At 40.5% G+C, this 15,121-nt stretch overlaps 1 protein-coding gene across 1 annotated transcript in view; it reads left to right on the top strand.

Moving 5' to 3' along the window:
- The window catches only part of pola1 (polymerase (DNA directed), alpha 1), a 210,286-nt gene that overhangs the window by 142,855 nt on the left and 52,310 nt on the right, over positions 1-15,121 (top strand). The window contains exon 35 of the mRNA XM_052013854.1: positions 4,863-4,979. Coding sequence (XP_051869814.1) covers positions 4,863-4,979 — 117 coding nt within the window. The remainder of the gene's footprint in view (positions 1-4,862; positions 4,980-15,121) is intronic.

Raw genomic sequence — 15,121 nt, 5'->3', positions numbered from 1 at the left:
TGCTGCATTCAGTTCTGGTCACCAAGGTATAGGAAAGATGTGATAGTGCTGGAGAGGACACAGGGGAGATTCACCTGGATGTTGCTTGGAATGGAGTAGTTCAGTTATGAGGTGAGACTGGAGAAGCTTGTTCTTTTCCCCCTGGAGTGGAGGAGGTTAAGTGGGGTGGTGGTGATGGGGAGACATGATTGAGGGATATAAATAGAATAGGCCAGTACTCCATATGTCTTCCTAACCATGTTGTCTACCTGCATTGCTACCTTCAAGGATCTATGGACTTGTACTCTGAGGTCCCTCTGTTCTTCAATATTCACTAAGCCCCTACCATCTATATCCTAGCCTCATTAGTGGTTCCAAAACATGTACCTCTCACTTGTCTGCCATCTCAGAAGTAGACCAAGTGAGAGCATGTAGATTGAGGGTCGGGGGAAGAGATTTAGAGGGGGTATGAGGCGATCCTCCTTCACCCACAGAGTGGTGAGTACCTGGAATGCACTGCCAGAGAGTGGTTGAACCTGGGTCACTGAAAGCATTTAAGAAGGTGAACACTTGAACTGCTTAGGTATAGAGGGCTATGGACCATGGCACTATGGGGTTAATACAGATGGGTGCCCACTGGTTAGCATGGGTGAGTTGGGCCAAATGGACTGTTTCCATTTGAACAATTTAATGATTTTATCATTTTGCAGCAACTGCCTTGGCTCTCAGGATGCAGTTTCTTGCTTTTTTTTTGACAATTTCCATGCGGTCTTGTCATTCAGCAAATTGTGCAGAAACTTTGCATAAAGATGTCAGAAAATGTTTGCAGTAGTTGGGAGGTCCTAAGAAGGCCATCAGTTCTTAGCAGGTTAATCTGAGTATGTGAGTCCAGTACTGCTTTGAACTTGACGTTTTCTAGGTGGAGTCCTTCGGCATCTATCTAGAGCTAATTTGGATGACTTCTGAGGCAACAAAGACAGGCTTATTTGTTTTTTCTCACCTGTACTCTTGCTAAAAGCAAGCAAGATGTACTTATGTAACTATCTTGGTTAATCTTCTTTAATCTTTGTTACCAGTTATCATAAAGACATGATTCAGTGAACAAAGCTCACAGATCAGCAGTTTTCTATGAAGATGCATATTATTCCAGTCATCGTCCAACTAGCAGATGGAGTTAAAAATAAGACTGCCACAACTTTTAGTTTCATAAAAGCCAATTTAAGGATATTACAGTCAGGTTAAGATTGGATTGAGGGGAATTTAAAGTTTGTCCTTCCAGATGGCAGAAGTCATGTTTTAGGAAGTGCTGTGATAGGGCGCTTGATGAGTTGCTGTAGTGCATCCTGTCGATGGTTCACACTGCAGCCAGATGGATCTTGGTGGTGGGACAAATTTATAAGATAGTGGTTGGGATACTGATCGGTATGGTATTCTTGTGGTTTGTAGTCGTGGAGAGACTTTCGGAAAGGCAGGAGATGAGTCATCTACTGCAGAAGTCCTAGCCTTTGATGTTTCTTATTTACATGGCTGATCCACTTGTTTCTTATCAATAGTTGAACTTCCCACACCACCTCCAGGATGCTGAGGGTGGGGGATCAGCAATGGTAGTGCCGATGAAAGTCTTGTTGGAGATGGACCTGGGATTGTATGGTGTACATGTTGCATGGCTTTTGTTAGCCTGAGCCTTGACATTATCTGGGTTTTGCTGCACATGAGATCAGCCTTTAAATTCCATTTCTATGCCTTCAGATCTCTCCACTTTGCAGCAAAATATTGATGCCAACATACTCCTTATATTTTCACCTTTCCTACATCAATATCTGCTTAAGCATCAGAGATTGTATTTTCTGATGTTGTATTCTTGTCCCACAGGACCAGTTATCTGAGCATTTTTTTTGTTCTTTGTATGTTTATTTAAAAATCATACTCTTCAACTATGACTGAGCCCCAACTTAAATCCTTCCTGGCCAGTAAATGTTCTTCTGCCTGTAAGGTATCCGAGATACAATTTCCATGTATATATTATATATGTCAGCCCTGTAGAAGTAAAAGTTATCACTATTTGTAACTATACTCTATATCTTTACTCTGACATCTGAATTGAGGCAAATGAATAGAACTTGTCATTGTGCATAAGAGCAGAATAGCTTGAGCTTATGAAAACTGCATTCTTTTCATTTCTTCTGCTTTTATTCTTCTGCTTTATCACTTTACTGTAAATTTTCATTTTATGTAATTTTTCACAAGGTACCATTTTCTAAGATATTAAACTGTAGGTACTCGAGTGCAAATCCAAAGATAATTTGTTGCAAACTGCCAGTGGTTACTGCTGCCTTCCAAATGGCATAAACAACAAATCTTTTGAATATATTCACTGCACAGAAAATTAAATAGCAGAACAAGCATAATGGATGAATGTGATGTAACCTTTTTTCAAAAATTTTGTGAGATTTGTATCATGTTTACTTTGGTTTGTAATCCATTCAGAATAATTGACAAACTGAATAGCAGTCAGGTGGGCAGACTATCTTGCTCCTTTTCCTATGTTGTACATTTATTTTAAAATATGGGCATTGGTGATGTTACTACTCAGACAAGATCCTAAATTACCACCGATGGTAGATTTATTTCTCCAGATCAGATGTTATGTGTGTCAGTGGAAGACCATACGTTGGGTGAGTGTTAAGGACGGATGATATTTTTATGATCTACCACACCTTATAGCTGAATGGTGTAGTGTGTTGACTAATGAGTCATGGGTTAAAACTACTTCCCACTAATGTGTTTCTTTCTAAGTTTCTTTCTTCTTTCACAAAAACATCACGTGTAGCAAATTAGGTTGATCGATTTGTTTCGGAGAATACAGATATGGCTCATGGTATATGAATAGTTCTAGAAACGTGGTGAAATAGGATTAACATGCTTAGGAGGGATAAGATGACTGTAGCTGATCTCTGGGAATTGTTTCTTATCATTTAGGGTCTGTTATGGGAAAGTTGGAATGGCAATTGATTGACACAATGAGTCAAAATCTTCATTATTGCATATTGTGCAGTGGTGAGCTCTGTGGACTGAGGAACTGCACAATGATTTTGAAAAAACAATGTTCTAAAGGTGAAGTGATTATGCAGAAGAAGAAAGGGAAAGCTATAAACAGTCAGGCTTTACTTCCTACATTTCAGTTGTAAGCCAGCACTGTTTAAGGCCATGGACATATCAGCCATTACAGGTTCACCTTTTGCAACTAATTTGAGGGAAGAATGCTAAGCAGCAATTATTTTAATTTCACACAGGAAGGAGGGAAAAAGTAGTATTATCTAGCTATATCTTCAGTTCTAGTGCACAGTTCAATCATGACTTTTTCTGCATTCAATTGAACAATAAGGGACATTTTCAGAAGAAATACTGTGAACTTTTAGTAATCCACTTATTATAAAATTTGTGTAAATTAGAGTCTCCTTGCTTTTAACCAATTCTGCTGTAAGAGCCTGATGTTCCTTGTTATTATCCTTTCAATGTTCTTGTGACAGAGCTAGATGATTACTGAAATGAACAGATCAATAAGTCAAATGGCCAATTGAGTCTATTTGGAAAAACTGCTGTAAAATCTAGTAAATTGGTTGACATACATTGCAAAAATCTGTCAAATACAAAAGCTGTTTGTCCCCTAATTTGTTGTCTTTCCCCTTTTTTTTCTCTTTTTGTTTTCTCCACCTGCACTTCTTTCAGAGGTAGTGAGGGGGAAGAAGAAGAGTGCTGATAGGAATATAAATTGTAAGAATATGGTTGTCTTAATGAACAGTTTAAAAGGAGCTCGGTCTTTATTTCATTTTTAGGCTTGATTTTTTTTTGTTGAAAATCGATATTGACAATAGCCATTTTTTGACTTGACTGTGGACCAGATGTGGACTTAGATTTGGAAAAAAAGAATTCCCGGGGAATTCTTGTTCTCCGATGGTTTGTTCAGGATTATGTAGAATTCATATTCTCCATTTTAATTTAGGATAAAGGGCTTCCAAAAATATGGAAATAAATCAAAAATATGGAAGCTCTTTATCCTAATTTAAAATGGAGAGAATAAATTTCTTGAGATATCTTCTCATCTCCTGCCACAACCTCAACAGAAGCTGTGTAGAAGCACTGGGGTTAACTGTTTCTCTACAGTTTCCAACAATTCTGCTGAAGCTGTAGCTGGAGATTAGAAGAACCTTTAAAAAGTGTGGAGGAAATTGTCCTTTGTTTACTGTCACATGAATTAGGTAAGGGCCAAAATATATTTTGTATCACAATTAAATTTTATCAGGGAAGGTAACTCGAAAACTTGTGAGACATGGAAGATGTTTAAGTGTCCACATATTTATATACGATACTGTGTCTCCTACCATCATGTTAACTTAAGAGATGTCTTCCTGAAAAGATCTGAATTCAACAAATACATTGAGAATCTGCTTTACATCATGAAACTAATTCTTGGTAATTTGTCAAACTGTAAAATATAAGCGTTTTGATTCCTTGTGGACTGATTCTTTTTTTTCAATTATGCTTTCACTATTGCTTGTGTGTATCATTTAATCCATAAATTACAGCTTGTACACATTGGTCTCAGAATAAAATTATACACCTTTTGAAAGTGTCATTACACTGGTGGTGATCTCCAGTATACCATAAGCTACAGTTAACAAGTGTTGATCCTGGGCACTCTGTTACTGTGCTACCTGGAGGTTTTCAATCATGGGGGACTTGGTCTGCTTATGAATGCAAAGTAAATATTAGAAGGAAGCCTGAATTTCAACAGTTAGCATTTGGAGGTTGTGTATTTAAGGGAATGATTGTAATAAGTTTTCTTTAGCCAACTTTTCATTTTTGTTTTGTTCATTTTGCAGGGGTGGGTTGTTTGTGAAGACCAAGCATGCCAAAATCGTACTCGGCATCTTCCATTGAGGTTCTCTCGCAATGTTCCGTTATGCCAGACTTGCATGAAGGGTGCACTTAAGCCAGAGGTAATAACTTTTGTATTGTTTGCTGTAGACTCGTCAATTTTTGTTTCTTGAAGTAAACCATAATGATAATGATTTGTGGTTTACCTAAATTATAAGGTATTGGTCAATGGCTAATTGACAAGCCCTGCTTTTTCAATACTAACATCTTAATATTTTCATATCAGGTAGTTGTAATATGGAATCTTAGACCATAAAATAATTGTGTAATTTCTCTACCATTTCCTTATTCCCCAATACATTTCTCTTATTTCAAGGGACCCACATTGACCTGCTCATTTTTCCTCCTTTCAAATCTGCAGAAGCTAGATGTTTCTCTTCCATTTTTAACTGCTTGATATCCATGGCTGGATTATCTTTCTATTTGGTATTGTTCCTTAATTGTAAATTATATAGCCATTGGTTGTTTACAATCATATATTTTCATGAAGTTTTCCAATCTCAATACTTGACACCTTTATCTGTTAGTTTATTCAAGATTTAAGATGCTGGTTTCAGAGTGAAGCAAATTACTTTAAATCTTTGTTTCAAATCCTATCATACTATGAACACTGATTAATTCTTTCTCATTGCAGAATTTTAGATCTCAAATAGCCTATTTGATTGTTGGTTCCACCAGAAAACAATTTTTTTCATTGCATAATCACATATCAGGATCCGAGCTTCACTGGTAAGGCCAGCGTTTATTGCACATTCCTGATTGACCTTGAGAAAGTGATGGTGAGCTACCTTCTTGAAACGCTACGATCTTCTGGTGAAGGCATTCCAACAATGCTGTAGAGTTCCAGGATTTAAACTAAGTGATGATAAAGGACCACCTATATATTTCCAAGTCACTCCATCCAATTCATCCTCCATGCTATTACTTTTTATTTGATATGCCCATTCTATATTTAAATTAATGTTCCCCGTGATTATTTTGTTAACCTTGGGACATTATGTTGCAGATGCACAAAGCATTGATTACACCGCACTTGCATTATGTTCAGTTCTAGTTGCCACACCACAGGAAGGATGCGGTAACGATAGAGAGCAGGACAGATTCATCAGGATGTTGCCTGGAATGGAGGGCTGTAGTTATAAGGAGAGGTTGGACAGGCTGGGTTTATTCTCACTGGAAAGTAGGAGGCCAAGATGTGACCCCATGGAGATAAGTGTCATACATAGAATATTTAGAGTCTTTTTCCCAGTGTAAAGAAGTGTCGAGGTTTAAGGTGATTTAAAGGAGATCAGAGAGATAAGTTTTTGACAGAGAGGGTATTAGTTATCTGGAATGAGCTGCCCGAGGAGATAGTAGAGGCAGATACAACTACAACACTTAACAGGCATTTGGACAGATACTTAGACAGGAAGGGCATAGAGGGTACAGTTTCATTGCAGACACATTGGATTAGTACAGATAGGCATCATGATTGGCATGGACAAGATGGGCCAAAAGGTCCCATTTCTGTGCTGGACGATTCTATGGTTACATGCACCTCTAATTTCCTGACTTGTAGTGTCATTTATGCCCCACATTGCCACTACTCTTTGGGAACCTTTAAACAATTCCCATCAATGCTTTCTTTCCTCTGATGTTTCATAGCTCCACCCAAACTGAAACCATTTCTGAATTTTTTTTTGTTTGTGATAATCCATCCTCTCAATTGCCTTAATCTCATTTTTTAATATCAGAGCCACCCGCCTCCTTTCTCATTTTGTTTTTTTTCTTCGAAAACTTAAGAATCGTGGAATATTTAATTCTCAACCTTGGTCACTTTGCAGCCACTTCTTTGTAATAGCTTTTAGATTGTAGCTATTTATTTCTATTTTTACTATTACTGCACCTACCTTGTTACAACTGCCGCGTGCATTCAGGTAATGGGACTTCAATTTTGCCTTCATGCCATTTGTCCCTGCTCTGACTCTAGTCAGAGACAGTATCTTGTATTTGCATTTACTGTCCTTAGCTAACGTCCTGTACATCATCCCCCATTTTGCCACCCTGCACTATTGCTTTGTCCTAGATCTTTGACTTTCTAAATTTCCCCTCACCAGATTCCTCTTCCGCCCCCCCCCCAATTAATTTAAAAAATGTTCGTTCCATATGCTAATGTCGTAGTGTGCTCTGACTGAGTGGATTGCATTTAACCAGGCAATCCATTATTGACCTGTGTTGCCTGTGCCTGTTGCATTGGAAATGGTGCCAAGAACTAGGGTGCACAAAGACTGCTTTGTCCTGAAGGTTATGGTGACTCTTAGCTTCTCTGTCACAGGCTGCAAGACATATCAGCAACATTGGTACATTATTTCTTCACGTTTTGATGCCTTTTTCAAAGATGAATTTTGCCATTGTTTTACTTTTTTTTAACAACCTGGAAGCTAAAGTACATTATTTCAGTATCTTATCCTCTAGCTATGAGCTATGTTTATACTTAATATTTAAACCTCTCTGGCAAAAGTTTAAAAAAGTGGTCAAATTACACACCCCAGTTGTTAATTCAACATAATATTCTAGTAAATCTGAAGTTCTGGTCTTCCGTTTTTCTTCAAGATCGACAGAGTTCCTTCCCATTTGACAATTTCCACGGTCTTTGGGATTTTGCAACAAATAATTTACTTTGGATTCAATGTCAGACAGTCACTCTTGTAATTGTATCTTGCATCCCCTCTGATCTGAAGAAGCAGATATAATGGTTAGGGTGATGCAGATCTCTTTCTCCATATTTGATGTATTTCATGTTCTATCACATCCATCTCCTTTCCTTACATAGAAAAGGAACAACTTCTTATTGGGTGTTTTAATATTCTCAGGACATAGTTTAATATTCTCAATGTGTCACAGAGTCATACAGCACAGAAACAGGCCTTTCAGCCCAACTGGTCCATGCCAACCAAGATGCCTATCCAAGCTATTCTCATTTGCCCACATTTAGCCCATATCCTTCTAAACCTTTCCTATCCATGTACCTGTCCAACTGACTTAAAAGTTGTTCTTGTACTCGCCTCAACCACTTCCTCTGGCAGCCCATTCCACACATGTACCACCCTCTGTATTTTTTTTAAAACATTGCCCCTCAAGTTGCTGTTAAATCTTTCCCCTCTCACCTTAAACATATACCCTCTGGTGCTTCAGATCAGATAAATTTGCCTTGGAAGTATAGTCGTTGTGATGTAAGTAGAGGTGACACAACAACTCATCAATTTTGGAGGTGTTGTCTGAGGTATAAACATTAGCCAGAATACCAGGGAAACTTTTGTATTCTTCAACGGGGAAGTGATATTTTTAACCAACTTAAACCAACATTTCTAGCCTCAGTTTAATGTCTCATGTGAAAGATGGTATCACAGGTATCCTCTCAGGACCTTACTGACATATCAATCCACCTAGATTCTGTGCGCAGGTCTTAGAATAAGCGTCGAGCCCACAGCATTGACTCGTGTCATTGAGACAAACTGATAGTTGAAGTTTCAGGCAGGCTATTCAACCATCAAAGGCCATTTATGTGGTGCCTCTTATATTTCTTTCAAGGTGTGTTACTGTCAGTGAAGTTCTTTTGAAGCGTAGTCATTGTGGAAATGTCAGTAACATAGCAGCCAATTTGTGCACAGTCCTCTGGGACAAATACCAGCACAGCAGTGAGCAGATACTTTGTTTTTAGTTGCTTTGAATGAAGGATAAATATTAGGGAGCATTGGCCAATAAAAGTCCTCAACCAATTGATGACACGACTTCAAGCCAATAGCTTATTTATCTGACATAGTCAAGAATAATAAGAATAAAGTTACATTGAATACATTTCTCCCCAGCAAATTCTATCAATTTTCTGTCCAGTTTGATTATGGACAGCAATCAGGATCCATCCTAAATACTTTGAATCTAATACTTCCTGGTCTTCTTCCCAAACTAAACTAATCAAAGTCAGCAGATTCAGAATTGTCAGCAACTTTGCACCGTACCCTCTGAGCACGCAGCTTATTCTGTACCTGGTGCAAACTTAAACACCTGGAGTACCATTAATCCCCCAGTCAAGCTAGCAATTGTGTGCAGTTCTGAACACTGCAATGCAGGAAGGATGCGGAGGCTTTGGAGAGGGTGCAGAAGAGGTTCACCAGGATGTTGCCTGGATTTGACAGGAATAGTTGGAAGGAAAGGTTGGACAAACTTGGATTGTTTACTCTGGAGTGTCGGAGGCTGAGGGGGCAACCTGATAGAACTATATAAAATTATGAGAAGCATAGCTGGGGTAGATCATCAGATTCTTTTATCAGGATGGAAGGGTCAAATACGAGAGGGCACAGTTTTAAGGGGAGAGGGGAAAAATTTAAAAGAGATTTACAAAGCAATTTTTTTTAACGCAGAATGGCAGGTGTCTGTAATGCACTGTCGGGGGAAGTAGTGAAAACATATATCGTAGCAATGTTTAAGAGGCATTTTGACAGGCACATGTTAACCATTAGCAGGGAATGAAGGGATATAGACCATGTGCCGGCACATGTAATTAGTTTGATTTGGTATCATGGTTGGCACAGACATAATGTGCTGATGGCCCTGTTCCTGTGCTTTACAGTTCTATGTTCTAACTGCATTTGGAATATTCCTAAAGTTTCATAAATAAAAGCAAAGTGCTAAAAAATACTCAGCAGGTCAGGCCACATCTGAGAGAAGAGAAACAAGAACCAATGTTTTCAGGTCAAAGATCCTTTGTCAGAATTGGGAAGCAGACAAAAGAAGCCTGCTAAGCTACAGAGAAGATGGGAGTGAGGGATGCCTCTGATGGGATAAAACTGAGATGCCATGGGGATAAACTGTAAACATGATAATCCTGTCAATAAGTGCATGGTAGCAGTTAGACAGTGAGAACACAGACAAAAGAAACCAGGAATGTGGGAGTTGCAAAATGAAGAACAGCAAGATGTACCCAGCAGGTCAGGCTGGGCATATCTTCCACTTCCAGAAGAAAAAGAAAAAAAGGGGAAAAAAAAAGTGAGAGGTTAAGAACAACAAACTGAGCCAATATCACAGATGTACAACTGATACAGAGAGAATCCAAGTTATCAAAAGTTGTGGAATTCATTATCAAGTTCAGTAGGCTGCAAGGTGCCCAGACGGAAGGTGAGGTGTTGTTCCTCAGGTTTGCATTGTACCTCATTGTAACGATGCAGAAGGCCACAGACCAATAGGTCAGTGTGGGAGTGGGGTGGAGAATTTGAGTGGCAGACAAACAGAAGCTCAGGTTTACCCCTGAAGACTGAACACAGGAGCTCCACAAAGTAGTCACCCAGTCTGCATTTGGTTTCTCCAATAGAGAGGAAACCAAATCATGAACATTGAATGCAGTGTACTGAATTGGAAGAAGTGCAAGTGAACTGCTGCTTCACCCGGAAAGCTGAGTCCCTGGGTGGTAGTGGAGGCAAATATGACAGAGGCATTTAAGAGGCTCTTAGGTAGGCATATGAATGTGCAGAGATTGGAGGATATGGACATTGTGTAGGCAGAAGGGATTAGTTTAATTAGGCATTTAATTACTAGTTTGATTAGTTCAGCACAACACCTTGGCCCAAAGTGCCTGTTCCTGTGCTGTGTTGTTCTGTGTTCTAGATCAAAGATCAAGTGTTGCATCACCTGCGGTTGCATGGGGAAGTGCCATGTAAAGGGGGGGGTGGTTGGTGGAAGCGGAAGAGTGGACCAGGGAGTCATGAAGGTAACAGTTCCCTGCAAAATGCTGAAAGTGCAGGCGAGGGGAAGGTGTGTCTGGTTGTGGAATCTTTTTGAAGGTGGTGGAGAATGATGTGCTGAAGGCAGAAGCAGGTGGGATGGAAGGTGAAGACGAGGGGAGCTCTATCCTTCCTCTGTTTCCAGAGGAGAGTGGGTGAGAATAGGCATGGGAAGTGAATGAGATGCAATAAGGGCTTTGTTATCAACGGTAGTAGGGTAGCCATGGTTCAGGAAGAAGGAAGACATTTCAGAGGCACCCGTACAGAATGTCTCATTATCAAAGCAATTGCAGCAGAGACGGAGTAATTGGGAGAATAAAGTCCTGACAGGGGGCAGAGTGAGACGAAGAGTAGTCGAGGTGGCTATGGATGTTGGCAGCTAGCCTATCTCCTGAGGTGGAGACTGAGAGATCCAGAAAAGGAAGGGAAGAGTCAGAGATTGACCACGTGAAGGTGAAGGCAGGGTGGAAGTTAGCAGCAAAAGTAATGAAATTGTTAAGTTCTGCATGAGTACAGGAGGCAACACCAAAGGAGTCATTGACGTACTGGAGAAAGAGTTGAAGTCGGACTGAAACAAAGACTGTTCCCCACATCCCACAAAAAGATAGGCAGAGCTTGGGCCCATGCTAGTGCCCATAGTTGCACCTTGGATCTGGAGAGAAATCGTTCAATGTGCAAACAAATTCAGCCAACAGAATGAGTGTGTTGGTGGAGGGGAACTGGTTGGGCCTCTGCTCCAGGAAGAAATTGGGGGGTGGAGGTTTAAAGGGATTGCACATTTGCAGTAAAAAATGAACCTGGTGGTATCAGGGAATTGGAAACAGTGTTTCCAGTGTCAAAATGGTGGGTGGCATCAGAGATATTATGGATGCAAGTAGGAAAGGACTGGACCAGAAGAGAGAGGATAGAGTCAAGAAAGGGAGAAATAACTTCAGTGGGATAAAAGCAGGCTGAAAAGTTTCATCTCTGGGATCTGACAAATTGTACCAGATATTTATCGTTTTTCACTTGAAGCTCTTTGACATCTGATTTAAATTTATTTTCAGTACTTTATTAAGCTGTAATTTGCTTTAGTGTATTCTTAGTTTTTAGAGCAGAACTTTTGAACAGGATTCTTTTTTCAAAGAAAATTGTCAAAGATTGCCCTGCAAACTCATTCTTAGTAGCTGTGCCGATGATAATAGGCAGTATTGTATCCATGGGTCCAATATTTCTGGGATCTTTGGTGAAGAAATAAGGTGGTTTCCAATCAATGAATGTTATATTGGGTTACTCCCTGTGCACGTACAATCTGTAAATCTCACATTGAGTTAATTTATTTCCACTTTTGAAGCATTGCCTATGTCCACTTCTATTTTACTTCTGAAGTTGCTATGGTTAAACCTGATTCTGATTCAAAACTCAAAGGTTTAGCATTGTCAGTAACTTTCTACATTTGTGTTAGTGTTCAGCTTGCTCTGTGTCTGAGACCAAGAGGGTGAAAACTGTCCTCCACTGCCGGTCTTTAAGGTGAGAGTAGCCCACAGAGCTGCCAATCAAAATGGCCACCCCTTCTCTCACACAATAGTTGTGCACACCTGAGAAGTGGCAGATGGAGTTCAACCTGGATAAGTGTGAAGTGATACACTTCGAGAGATCGAATTTGAAGGCAGAATACAAGGTTAAAGGCAGGAGACTTAGCAGTGTGGAGGAACAGAGCGATCTTGGGGTCCACGTCCATAGATCCCTCAAGGTTTCCACGCAGGTCGATAGGGTTGTTAAGAAGGCATATGGTGTGTTGGCCTTCATTAGTTGGGTTATTAAGTTCAAGAGCCGCGAGGTGATGTTGCAGCTCTGTTGACCACACTTGGAGTATTGTGTTCAGTTCTGGTCGCCTCATTATAGGAAGGATGTGGAAGCTTTAGAGAGGGTGCAGACGAGATTTACCAGGACGTTGCCTGGATTGGAGAGCATGTCTTATGAGGATAGGTTGAGTGAGCTAGGGCTTTTCTCTTTGGAGAGAAGGAGGATGAGAGGTGACTTGATAGAGGTGTCCAAGATGATAAGAGGCATAGATCGAGTGGATACTCAGAGATTTTTTCCCAGGGCGACAATGGGTAACACGAGGGGACATCATTTTAAGGTGATTGGAGGAGGATAAACAGGGGACGTCAGGGGTAAGTTTTTTACACAGAGAGTGGAACGCACTGCTGGCAGAGGTTGTGGGGGCAGATACATTAGGGACATTTAAAAGACTCTTAGATAGACACATGAATGATAAAGAAATGGGGGGCAATGCAGGAGGGAAGGGTTAGATAGATGTTAGAGCAGGACAAGATGTCGGCAGAACATTATGGGCCAAAGGGCCTGTACTGTACTGTAATGTAAAAAAAAATTTGCTGGTTTCATAAAGAGCCACCTTACACATCAACTGCATGTACAGTACATCCCATCCCCTCCCCAGTTGTCTGAATCCTATGGCTTTCCATCCCTCACCCCCAACCCATTGGGCACTTTAATTTCAATTTTCTCCCATGGGTTTGCTCCTTGTCTTGAGCTCTGTTGTATCATACTTTTATCATCTGCCCCTAGCTTTTGCCATCATTGAAAGAACCTTCAAAACATTTTGTCCTTAAATCCCAAAATTTCTTTTCTAAATTTCTAAATATTCTCTCACAACTTGATTAGCTTTTTATTTGAAAATAATATTAGCATTTTGAAGTTCATCTCTACACAAATGGGATTGCTAAATTTGTGTGGAAGCTTGCTTGGACCACACTTTGAGCATTATAAGCACTTCTGATCTCAGTTACTAAAGAGAGAGAGGCACTGGAGATGGTACGAAAACTGTTTGCTTTAATATCAGAATCGAGAGATTAAATGTGAGAAAGCATTGAACCTTTTGAGGCTTTTTTCTTGAGGAAAGGCCTGACTATCACCACAAGTTGGGGCTTGCATTCTGCTGCATCTCTCAAACTCCAAAACAGATTCAAATGGTGAAACCCACGAGTTCATGAGACTCACCCCAATGCAGCATAACTCTCAAAATATAGCCTTTGTCTCCCTCTTCCACTGTTGCACCGAGCACGTTGAGCAAAACTGTGAAATATGCTTTCCTGATGATCAATCTGGTTGCCATTTTTTTAAGCAAGTTCTGGTGCTCAAATCCCTAGTTTATTGCTTAGACATCCAAAAAAGCACCCAACTGAATATAGTTCTGGACTATAAATGAGATTCGAAGGAAATAAAATCCACTCATTATTGAGGTTTTTGTCATTGAGGTTGCTTGCATCAAAGGGGCATTAAACAGGAAGCCCTGTTTGTTCTTTTGCCACTGCTTTATCCCACTTCAAGTGGCATGACGCTAGATACTGCCACTCCTATTCCATCTCTGGACCACCCACCAATGGATCTGTGGGATCTGGGGTTGCACAGATTGTCTTGAGACCTCTGTGCACTGAAGCCATTGTACTTCTATCATTTCTGAGTTGGCTGCAAAGAAAGATGTGCATTCAACAGACTTGCATTGCTCACTTTAGATCCTGTACGGATTCCCACAATTCATAATGTGGAATGCAATAAGGATTACCTGCAGAATGCAGAGGACATTAAGAATAACATTCCTTAATTAAAGTATTGTTCTCTGCCCCCCCTTCTCCTCACCCCCTCCTCTTCTCCTCTCCTCCTCACCTCCTCCCCCTCTCTCCCCCACCCCCTCACCCCCTCCTCTTCACTCACCCCTTCACTCACCCCTCCTCACCCCCTCCCCCTCCTCACTCCCCCTTTCTCCCCCTCCTCACTCCCCCTTTCTCCCCCCCTTTCCCCTCCTCTTCACTCACCCTGCATCCCCCTCTTCACTCACCCCCCCCTTCACTCACCCACCCTGCCTATTGTCTCCTCATTCACAGCCCTCTGTCCAAAGAATATGTAATCTTCACCGAAGATTAATCTTCCTTTGGGTATCCTTGTTGCCTTTTTCTGGGTCTGAGGAGGGCGAGGGTTGTTGCAGTTTCATGCATTGCCCTTTTTGCTTCATCTGCCATAGGAAAGTGCCATCACTTGGGGGTGGTTCCCATTATCAGTTCTGGCTAATGTGTTTCACTGAAGTGGCATCTTAAACTACACACTGAATAAAACATTAACTTCCTCACCCAGCCCTTGTCCTGACTCAAATCGAGATGCACAGCTTTATTGACAAAAAATGGTTACCGACCCATTTTTATCATGAGGCAAAAGATTGGCTATTATTGTGTCCAGATTAAATGAGAGAGTAATGTTACCCCTGCTTGATTGTGTTGTAATTGGTCAGAGTTATGTACAGGTGCATTTCGTAATATTTTCAGTAAATTAATTTTTTTTTCTCTTTGCCTTTTATTGACGTACGTTTAAAGGCCCATTAGGGCTTCCTTTTTTTCCTGTGGAAATTGCAGCATGTTAATTTTCACACAAATTACAGCAATAGCAGGTAT

The sequence above is a fragment of the Pristis pectinata genome, chromosome 4 (assembly GCF_009764475.1).
Source record: "Pristis pectinata isolate sPriPec2 chromosome 4, sPriPec2.1.pri, whole genome shotgun sequence".
In the NCBI taxonomy this organism is placed as follows: domain Eukaryota; kingdom Metazoa; phylum Chordata; class Chondrichthyes; order Rhinopristiformes; family Pristidae; genus Pristis; species Pristis pectinata.
The sequence above is the reverse complement of the archived record's forward strand: the minus strand, read 5'-3'. Positions and strand labels throughout refer to the sequence as shown.